The following is an 11,703-nucleotide window of genomic DNA, read 5'->3' on the forward strand; positions in this document are numbered from 1 at the left end:
GTGTTGGTGTGGGAAGCGAGGCCACCTGGAGGTTCACGTGATCCTTGTGTTCATGTTCCTACGAAGAATGCATCGCGGTGAGCGACAGGGAGAGGAACCTGTTGGAGTTTCCAAATTCACTTGATTCTCTTCTAAGCCGTTATAGGCGTGTAACCCAAAACTCTTGAGATAGTGAGATTGTTGCTGGCTGGTGCCCGTGGTTTTTCCCCTTCACATCGGAGGGGTTTTCCACGTTAAATCGTGTGTCTCCTCTGTGGCTTGATTCTTTACTTCATATTCCTATACGTCGTTCATAACAGAACCTGCGCACGGCTCAACGGGGAAGGGAGCCACCGACTCAGGATTGGGGTGCACGCGGAGTCCCGGCCTGTTGCCTCCTCTCTGTGCCTGGGACGAGCAGGGGTAAGAATTTGGCCCAACGTCTAGGGCCACTTAAAATTGAGCCAGAAATTTACATATATACTAGGTACTTTGGATCACGTCTAGACCGTGGCTTACGTCTATATTCACCCCTGCCAAGCCAAGCACAAGCGTGAAAGGAAATGCAAGAACTGGAAAAAAAATGGACAAGAAATAACCCGATTTTTTCTCATGTACCGAGTAGTTGCCACTAGCCCCTAATACACATTGGAGCACCAAAGAGTCACCAAGACTCCGCTATGCAGCCTGTTCATTTCGGCTGAATTGGCTTATAAGTCATGGCTGAAAGTATTGCTGGCTGGTTTAGTGTGAGAGAAAAACACTGTTCAAGCCGTGGATTAAAAGTCAGATATGAGCGAATAAGCCGAAACGAACAGGCTGACGATCCTTTGAGTCACCGCGACTCAAGTCTTCATTAGTGAATATTCCTTCTTCAATCAACGCATTTCAAACTGAGCACAACTTTATGAGCCTCCCCACAAAGTAGCTCCACCAGGATGATCACCTAGTCCTCCATCAGGTTGTCTAGTAAGTCCAGGCAATATCAAGAGTAACAAGTCTTTAACCTTCACTTGATGAATTCCAAGCCAAGAACACCAAATGCACACTAAGTACACACTCCCAACTCACAATCTTGACTTGGAATGTCCTTGAACCCTTCTTAAACTCACTCTAAATGTATAGCACAACCATGAGTTCAAGAGAGCTCAGAATGATCTAAGGAAAACACACACGGAGAGGACCGGGCTAATCCCCGCGCGTTGTACATTGAATTTTATTATTCAACTTGCCGGCTGCGAAAGTCTTTACCACCAATTTTATTCCGGCAAGCCGTGCAGCAGTAAATTTATTCAGAGAACACAGACTATAGCACTTAAGCATGTGATTTTACTTATTTATGGCCCCACAATATAACATTAGTTTAATAATAAATGCACGACCGTAAAATAGCCTGAATAAATTCTTGGCGACAACTCAGTATATCTACTTTTTTATTTTGCTGGACCATGAGTAAAATTGTACTTCCTCCGTTTTAAATTATAAGTTATTTTAGCTTTTTTTAGGGACTCAAAACATCTCAAGTTTGATAAAAAAATATAGAAAAAATTATAAAGACCGACATCAAATAGGTATACTATGAAAAAATATAATTAATGAAGAATCTAATGATACTTATTTGGTATTATAAATATTATCCTATTTTATTATATAAATTTGGTCAAACTTGAGATAGTTTGACTCTCCAAAAAAGTTAGAATGACTTATAATTTGGGACGTAGGGAGTATAAAATGTTATAATGGGACCAAATACATAATTTGTTTATTAAGCAAATGTATTTTTCTCAGATACTCATACAACATTAAGGATGACACTTTAAACACATGGCAGCGTGTGACTCGATTTTCGTTTGGACATTTGTGTTTGTTAATACAAATTACAAATGTGTATCGCTCGGCTCCGCTGCAACAAAAGATCCAGCTGATGCTCAACCATAAAAGTTTGTTTGATTTGGTTCTTGTGAAAATTGAGTCTGCAACCTTAGTGAGTCCGATTTTCATCACTAAGTGCGTGTTTAGTTGGGGAAAATTTGGAAATTTGGCTACTGTAGCACTTTCGTTTTTATTTGGCAATTAGTGTTTAATCATGGACTAATTAGGCTCAAAACATTCATCTCGCGATTTCCAACCAAACTGTGCAATTAGTTTTTTTTCGTCTACATTTAATGCCCCATGCACGTATCGCAAAATTTAATGTGATGGCTACTGTAGCACTTTTTGAGAAAAGTTTTTGGAACTAAACATGGCCTAAGTTCCCGTGAGTCCGATTTTATCACTAAGTTCCGGTGTGTCCACTACCATTATCATAAGGACCTGGCTAGCGTCCCGACGTCTAGGCGGACGCGCGTGTCTGGACGCTCACACAACCCATTCCGTCCGTCTTCGCCCCGCCCCACGAGTGCACTCCGTCCCTGTTTCTGCGCCCGGCAGTCTTTCCCCTAATCCCCTCCTCTCTCTCGCTCTCTCCGACTCTCCGCGCGGACGACACTTGGGAGCCAAGATGAGTGGCTGAGGACAAGCACGACCTCAGCTCGCCCTGACCCACAACACCCTGGTCCACCGGCCCCTAGCGCCCTCGTCCGCACGGCCCCCGACTCACCCCCGTCCACACGGCCCCCGGCTCACCCCCGACCGAACAGCGTAAAACACTTGCAACATAATTGCAACATAAGACTAAAAACAGTTGAAATATTTGGAACATGCACTTACAACATATGTGTGAAACACATTAAACATCCAAATAAAACACTTGCAACATGAACCACTTGCTGCAACATAAGACTGAAATAGCTGAAACATTCAGAATATAATGTTGCAACATATGTGTGAAACATATGCAACATCTAGATCAAAAGCGATTGCAACATACGTCTGGAAACAGATGAAATATTTTGAACAAACGCTTGCAACATGCCTCTAAAACATTTACAACATATGCAACATGTGCAACATCCCCCGATCTACTTTTGTAATATCAAAATGAAACAATTGCAACATATACATTTGAAACGTCTGAAACACTTGAAACATCACCGGCTAGTAGATTTCGGTCGTCGATGTGGGAGCCGGCAGCGAGCCGTGGCGCGCAGGCACCAACAGCACTGGCCACGTTTGTGGATGCCCTTGGCTCGGACGGGAAAGACCTGAGGCATCACGACACGTGCGCCCCGACGGCCATGGCAGGGTCAGCGCCGCGCCTGACAGCGATGGCGGATGGACGGATGACGAGGGAACGAGCGACGCAAGTGACTAGGACGGGCGGGCGGCGTGGTCGGCGATTGGGGGAAGGGCACGGCGCGGCAGCCCGATGAGCGTGCGGTGGGGGATGGGGGCGGATGGATGAGCGGTCATGCTGCTTGGGCGCCAGGCGGATAAGCGGATGAGGAAGTGGGGATTTGTTTTTGTTTTTTTGTTTTTAAAAGAGATGGGGCCCGCTCCTACGGATGTAATCGTAATCGTTGTTATAATAAATATATGTTAAAACGCACCGTGCCTACCAAACGCCAACAAGCGGCAAAGCCCCGTGTATATATGGCAAAGCCCCGTGTGTGTGTGTGTATAAAATCACGAAATTTCTATTTGTCGACCAAGAGTCAAACTAGCTATAGTGGGCTGCGCAGAGTTCGTACCAAGCCACTTGCGAATGCTACTGGATTGTATGTTTTCTTTAGTTGGCCCACATAAGACAGCATGTTTTCTTTAGTTTGGGCCACCTGAGATCTAGCTTTAAGTCTTTAACATGGAGCTCACCTGTATATATAACACTATAAAATAGTAGCAAAAGGTAATATAGATAAAATTGATCATTATCCATTCCAATGGCCATTGATAAGAGCGACCACAATCCTTGTGGCCAAGGCTCGCCGTAGCGACCACACACTCTGCCGCCCACAATGCATGGATGCAGTTGGTCGCTGGCTCCTGCGAAATCGGGCCAAGGCCCGAGGTTGGCCGGGTCAACAAAGTGGAGGCCCTGAATGTGAACTGAAGTGGCAGATTTTTTTTTTTCTTTTCTTTTTTGAGAAACACGCACCTTCATTTATTCAACTATTCAAGAATAGAATTGCAAAAACCATACATGCCTATCAGCGCTACCGTTACTGTATAAGGAGCTTCTAGCGAGTCCATGCGCATCACCGTTGGTTCTGATTTTCATGAACAAAGCTGAAGTGGCAGATGGTCGTGGATGGATTCGCATGTCGCGTGAGCCAGGCTTGATATGGGCTACTATAGAGGACCACGCTGATGGCTTCGTGGTGTGTGGGCTTGGAGGAGTCAGCGCCTATCTACTAGGCTAGAAGGGGCGTTCGTGTGGGCCAATTGGGCCAAGGCTATGTAGCTGTTGTGGGCCTGTGGCCTATAGTTTTGCTGGTTTGTTATGTTCAGGGATGAAAACGGTACGGATATTTTTCGACCGTATTCGAAACCAAATCCGTTTAGAGGGGTTGAGATCTGTCCGTATCCGAGTCCGGATATCCAACATCCGATACCATATCCGTATCCGAATACTCAAATCGCATATTTATGATGTCGATATCCAATCGTATCATATCCGACATAGTTACCACTATCCGTATTCGAATCCGAATCCGGACAGAAATATGAAAACAAATGTAATATCGGTGATATCCATCCGTATCCGATCCGTTTTCATCCCTAGTTACGTTTGAGCTGATGATCTATGAGCCTGCGAATACTCGCTGGTTCGTTACCGTAACGAGTTGAAATACTGGCTCAGCTCGAGTTTAGCAAGTCACTGACGAAGCGAGTTGTACGAACTGGTAGGTTTTTTGTTCAATATACTAGAGGCTAGAAACCAATTGGATCTCAGATGATTTTGTTGTCCACCTATCGCGCATGTGTGGTGTCTTCACACATTTTTTGTTCCAATAAAAATAAGGGCTGTGTTTAGTTGGCGAAATGAAAATTTTTAAATATCATATCGAATGTTTCGGAATATCGGAAGGGGTTTTCGAATACTAATAAAAAAACTAATTACATAGCTCGCCTTGAAACTGCGAGACAAATTTATTAAACCTAATTAATCCATCATTAACGCATGTTAGTACTGTAGCATTTATGGCTAATCATGGACTAATTAGTCTTAAAACATTCGTCTCGTGATTTTCAACCAAATTGTGTAATTAATTTTTTTCATCTATATCATGCATATGCCGTAAAATTCGATGTGATAGTTTTAGATGAAAATTTTTGGGAACTAAACCAAACCAACAGCTCTTCTGCTGCCGCCGCAGGAAATCCGGATTCTGCTGCTAAAGACGAGATGGCGACGGCGATCCGATCGCAACCATGATCAGGCGCAGTGCTCCAAACAGGGAGCACCAGCCATCCCAAAACCACCAGGATTCTGCCACCTGGGGCGTCTCCGAGCCAACAGTAGCTCTCCCAGCCAGCACGAGAAGAACGTGCTCAAAACATAAAACTAAGTAGGAAAATGGAGAAAGAATCCAGAACTCGCAATCGCTGAACCGGAAAGATAAGCCCAGTGCCTCTTCATTTATGCACGCCCAGACGACGACCAAAGAAGGGGAAAGAGAAGCCGAGAAGGAGAGCAACAACAGCACCTCGAGCTCTAGGCTAGGGAGTAGAGCAAATTGAAGCAGGTTTCGTGTTGATTCGGAGGCTTTCGCTTCTGTTTCCGGTGAAGATTTGAGGTCTGCGGCGACGATGGCACCTGCGAAATCCGGGGAGAAGGCGACCAGCTTCGCCATGGCCTGCAGCCTGCTCAGCCGCTACGTCAGGCAGAACGGCGCCGCCGCCGGCGATCTCGGCCTCGCCATCAGAGGTGAACTCTCTTCTCTTGTTGAGGAAAAGTTGCGGTCTTGAGGAGCTCGGTAGGTGTTCTTTATCTGTTGGGAGTTTAGCAGTGTCTGTTAGGGAGAAGTGGTGAATTGGGGTGCGATTCGTGCTAAAAGTTGCTAGTTTGAGGTGCTCCCGTAGTCGTCTCATGTCAGATCTGGTCCCAAAGTCTTGGTCCGGAAGCAAAAATGTCACTTTTTTTTTTTTTTGATCAAGAATTTTGGCTTCTGTCCGTCTCTGGACAGCGTGTCTGAAAATTATGTGCTGAGCTTTTGCTGAAGAAGAGTGCTCTATTCCGATTTCAGCTGAAGCCGATGCAAAGAGGACGTCGGCAGACACGGAAAAGGGGGAGAAGATGAAGGAGACCATGGATCTCTTCCCCCAGAACGCTGGGTTCGGCTCGGAGGCCGCCATGAAGGAAGCCCTTGATGCGAGGTACTTGACGAAACAGATACCTCTCTATTCCATTCGGTTTCGGTTCACAGCCATTCTTGTTCATATACATGTTAGTATGATACTACTGCTGTAGTCAGTGATGACTGAAAACGTAGAAAAACAATCTAACTGCTGTGAGAAGCAGCTCTTGGTGGCCAGGTTTTTTTTTTCCCAAAGAGTTGTGTTTCAGATCATGGCTCTTATCCTTTGTAGTTTGTAGTATGCAGATGGTTCGATCATCACACACTGCACAGATCTTTGTCTGCAGAAAATAGTGAGAAGTTAATTTATCATCTGAAACTGAATATCTTAAGAGTATTTTTCATAGGGCTTCTTAGATTACAAGGCAGACTTTACCAAACAATCTATGGTCAAGTGTGGCAGAGCACAGTTCCTGTGATGTGTGCCAATACTTTCTTGCTATGAAGTAGTGGTTGAATGGTAGAAAATCCATCCATGAATATGTAGAACCTGGCACTCCAAAACTACTCAATGAAAAATTGGTGCCACGCAAGTTCTGAAACCTCAAAATTTTAATTCATATAGAAGTTGTTCTTGCTTATAAGTAGGCTACCAAACTTGACAACAGTAAATATCCTGATTCTCAGGGAGCCAGAGAAGCGCCAGCTGACTATCTCCTATGGCGGGAAGGTCCTTGTGTTCGATGATTTCCCTGCTGAGAAGGCAAAAGACCTGATGCAAATGGCCAGCAAGGGTTCATCCGTAGCTCAGAACCCTGGCTTGCTGCCATCCCCCACAGTTGCAACCGTTACTGACAGCACCAAGATCGCAGCAGTGCCAGCCGCACCAATTGCCGTGGTCAACGCCCAGAAGAGTGCGGCAGGTTGCTAACTTGTCCACACATGTATATGTGCGCGGTGTTTCTCTGAATGATTTATTTCTGTCTTGCTCACTGTGTTGCAGATATACCCCAGGCTCCCAAGGCATCTCTTCGCCGGTTCCTTGAGAAGAGAAAGGATCGGTAGGTTACTCTTGCTGTTGGGATGACACAATTCTTGTTCAAATCATACAACTCTTTGAGGAGGATCTAATCTGTGGTATTCCCTATTTCAGCCTTACTGCGAAAGCACCATACCAAGGTTCCCCTTCAGATGCTACACCTGTGAAGAAGGAGATGGCGGAGGGTCAGCCATGGCTCGGGCTGGGACCTCAGATCGCCAATCCTGATCTGAGCTTGTGCAAGGAGGGGAGCCAATGATTTACATCCAGCATCACCATCTTCAAAACTGCGATACTCCTGTACCAGAGTAAAGGATCATAGAGAGACTCAACGGTCATGTGCCAAAGTGCTCTGTTTTGGGCCTATCATTCCGTGTGTGTTTCGCGTGGATACATAGGTTGTACGAATGTGAAGGACGTAGCTAATGATGGACTTGAGTAAGGATTACCGGTGCTGGGGCAGGTTTGTCTGATCAAGCCTGTGGTGGCCTGACCCAAATGTAGTTGCTAGAACAAGCTCATATTTTGGGATGTTCTGTGTTGTTTGGCTTTGGCACTGCTGTGTGTCACAAAGCTATTTATTGTCACAGATACATCCCGTATGATTGTTTTGTTTTTATTATCATGTTAATACTCTTTATTATCTTCTGGTTGTCACAGATACATCCCGAAATAGTAAGTTGCAATTTACTAGTATTATATAGTACATGCTTGAGATCTCGTATGCGTTGCTGCCCCCGTGGTGCACGAGTGTGCAGGCAGGACCGCAGGAGAGCAGGCTGGCTGTACAATATGGTAGTGGCTCACTGGCCCGTGTGGGGCGGTGTGGCTCGTGGGCAAACGAAGCTGAGCGCGGAAGTTCAGGTACTCCACTGTCCAGTGCAATGGCGTGGTCGCTCTCCGTCTAGTCATCAACGACGTCGTCCAGGACCCGGCCGGAGGAGCTGGCTCGACTCTTCCAATCAGACGCCAGCATGGGAGTACCGTACACAACGCCTTCGGAGCGGCGGCGGCGCTCGGCCGGGATGGTGCTCATCAACAACTCCAACCACAGGCGGCAGAAGCGTTCCGTCGACGAGAACCAGGACCAGGCCGTCCCTGGCCTCACGCTGGTGGAGCTCGTCGAAGTGTTCGGGAATCCGGTGAAGAGGGGCGGAGCCATAGCAAATCCGATGGAAGTGCAGTTGCAATTTTGATCGTGCAAGTTGATACATGTTGAAATTTTGATTACACAATCGCTGTTTTTCGTTTTGATGTAGATGTGCCCACACCTACTATCTTTTACATAGCTCCACCCTGAAGAAGTTTGGGCGGCAATCAAGGCACTGCCGAGCGATAGGACCCCGGGACCGGATGGCTTCACCAGAGCCTTCTACAAATCCTCATGGCCGGTCATCCAAGATGAAGTCATGGAGGCAGTGCACGTGTTCGAGCTGGGGAACACCAGGAACATGAAGCGCCTAAACAATGCACTGATCGTGCTGCTCCCAAAGAAGGTTGGCGCAAGCTGTCCATCAGACTTCAGGCCGATCACGATAATTCACAGTTTTGCAAAGCTGATCTCCAAGTTGCTCTCACTTCGTCTAGCGCCTCGGCTGGCTGAAATGGTGAGCAGGAGCCAAAATGCCTTCATCAGAAGCCGATCTATCCATGACAACTACAAGTACGTGCAGCGAGCAGCAGTGCTGATCAGGCGGAAGAAAATCCCGGGGCAGTTTGTTTGGACTTCAGCGTATGCAGAACTCGACGGTAAACGCAAGAGACAGTCGATTTATCCTGGTTCGGGCCCTCGACCGTGATCGAGTAATAACCCTACGTCCAGTCGGCGTTAGCATTTGCGTTGGATCGATTGTAAAGTGTTGTCTCTAGCTCTCTTCTTCAGGAACTCCGCCCTCCTTTATATAGTCAGGAGGCCAGAGTCCTAGTCGGTTTACAATGAGAGTTTCTAGTAGGATTACAGAATAATACTACTACTAAGATTACATGGAAAGAATCCTAGTTAGACTAGATCTTCTCCCTTCCTTGAGGGGTATTCCGTGGGTCCCGTATCGACAACAACCTCTGCAGAGTGTAAAACTGGTATATCAGCCGTGCTCACGGTCACGAGCGGCCTTGGAACATTTACGGAATAGATGATGAACACTGATGATACTGATGATAAAGATGCTCACTAATGATTACTGTTTATGCTGTTCATTACTCATGTTTATCTGATCATGTGTTTATATGGGCTCATGGATAAACTTGTTGCTACTCAATTGCTAAAATCATGACTCATTAAAAGCTAATCGCAGTTAAACCAGTGTCAGCCTTTTGAGCCTCATGAACTCCATGTTATATTTGTTGAGTACAACATATACTTACGTTTACTTTATTTTTTTTCAATTATTTGGATAAAAATCCCGGATTGATACTAGATCGCTAGAGTTTGAAGGAATTAGGCTTGTGATCAGCCAGTCAGTTGTCCCTGTGGAATTAGAGTCTTCACCCAAAGATCGGAGTTGTCTTTCCGTTGTTTGCTGTCTAAGGTTATATCCTTTATACTAAGTGTGTTATATATTGAGCATTGTCTTTTGATATAACCCTTATTTGTAGCTATATGTAATATTTGACTTCCTGAGCTCACATATGGTGCGTATCTGGTTTTGTTCTTAAAACCGGGTGCTATAGATTGGCACATAAAGAAAATATTTTAGTAGGTAAATAATATTTCTGATTAAAATGGTATGCCACATATAATCCTAGCCATACAGCTGAGCAATGTACTAAATAAATTAAAATGATTGTAATATATACCACATCACGAAGAAATGATTAATTCCATCATATGGCACATATATTCATATGGATCCACTAACTAAAGAGGACGGAAGCATAAATGACATTGGAAAAAGGGCCATGTATTTTATCTCAGGTTTTATTGTTCTACGAATGGTTCACATGTGTTTTAGGCAACATAAGCCATAAGTGGCACATAGATGCAAATGAATATGTAGGCATCGACGTAGCATCATAAACCAAATCAGTAAGAACTCATTAGGTTGATGTTATGTGACAGATATGTTCATGTGAATTCACCAATTATAAATCATGGAATAATTATGAATGCCACAAAACATGTATCATGTATTTCAGGGCAAGGCATAAAAAATGTGCAAGATGTCGGGTTTTATTGTTTTGCAAATAAGTGCAAACGTTGTAGGAGATATATGTAGGTTATGCAATATATAGCATGATAGTCTGGAAGCACGCACGCAAATAAATTTGAGCTGCATCTGTGGTTTGGCCGCTGAAAATAGGATGGGCACCATGAAGTAATGGTTGCATGTTTGAAACGGTAGTGGCAAAAGCAATGCATGTTACTGTTTTCATCTTAAAAAAAGTTTTATCCAATATTTTTCTCTGCACTCAGGATGGCGTTAATTTTAGTATAGCATTTTTGTTCGACAAACACTAAAGCTCATTTTTCCTCTGAAATATGATATGACATCCCAACTAAAGTGCTTCATTAAAAAAATCATGTTGTCATGCCTAATAAACTATGGTGAGCAGGAGCCAAAGTGAAATAAAGAATTTGAGTAACAAGTTAGAGATGTGCTACAACTCAAAAGTCATCTTTGAGCACATGTTGAAGACTCAAAGAAACTATGGTGATAAGTGTGGCATTGGCTTCAAGAAAAAGATGACAAAGGGTGAAAGAAAGAGAGAAAAGAAGATGAAGAAGCAAGAGAAAGAGAAGCTTTCTCATTTTATGTGCTGTCGGTGCCATAAAGTGGGACATCTTACAAATACTTGCCCAAACAAAGAGAAGCTCAAGGAGATGAAGAAAGAAGAGAGGCTCAAACATGTCAAGTGCTTCAAGTGTTGCACATGGGGTCACCTCACCTCTATGTGCCCAACCAAGCAAATGGTAGAGCAACAAGTGAAGCCTCAACCAAAGCCACAAGTTGAGCAAGAAAAGACACCCCAAGAGCAAATCAAGGTCAACCATAAAGATGGTAGTGACTTGATGATGATGAAGAAAAAGACAAGAAGGGGTGGAAGAGCAAGGCATCCAATGCTTATTCAAGATGCCAAGATGATGAGCAAGAATGAAGATGAGAAGAGAGATTCGTCTCACATCAAGTGCTTCAAGTGTAAAGATATGGGACACTTTGTCTCGAAGTGTCCTACCAAGCTTGACAAGAAGGTTCAAGCAACTCGTGAGAGGCAAGGCAATAAGAAGCAACACATGAGCAAGGAAGAAAATGCTCAATCAAAGAGAGTTTGCTACTCATGTCGGAAAAGGGGACACATGGCACATTTATGTCCCCTAAGTAACACTTCTAAGCATATTTCAATTGATGATGATTCTATGCTTAGGAAGGATGGTAATGGTACCTCATTGGTTGTAATTGCAAAATATCCCGCTATTCATACTAAGGCTAGTCCTAAGTATGTTACACCTAACTTAAGAGGACCCAAACTAGTTTGGGTACCATCAAAAAGTGGATGATTGTTTGTAGGTAT

General features: G+C 44.5%; 1 protein-coding gene across 1 annotated transcript; it reads left to right on the plus strand.

Annotated features, from left to right (window-relative positions):
* Nucleotides 1-5,461: 5,461 nt before the first annotated feature.
* On the plus strand, nt 5,462-7,837 carry LOC136494941 (protein TIFY 10a-like). Its single transcript, XM_066491109.1, has 5 exons — nt 5,462-5,785; nt 6,105-6,234; nt 6,843-7,078; nt 7,159-7,216; nt 7,309-7,837. Exons 1-5 carry the CDS (start codon nt 5,668-5,670, stop codon nt 7,451-7,453), a joined length of 687 nt encoding a protein of 228 aa, XP_066347206.1. The 5' UTR covers nt 5,462-5,667; the 3' UTR covers nt 7,454-7,837.
* Nucleotides 7,838-11,703: the final 3,866 nt, after the last annotated feature.

This window comes from Miscanthus floridulus, chromosome 1, assembly GCF_019320115.1.
Source record: "Miscanthus floridulus cultivar M001 chromosome 1, ASM1932011v1, whole genome shotgun sequence".
In the NCBI taxonomy this organism is placed as follows: Eukaryota; Viridiplantae; Streptophyta; class Magnoliopsida; order Poales; family Poaceae; genus Miscanthus; species Miscanthus floridulus.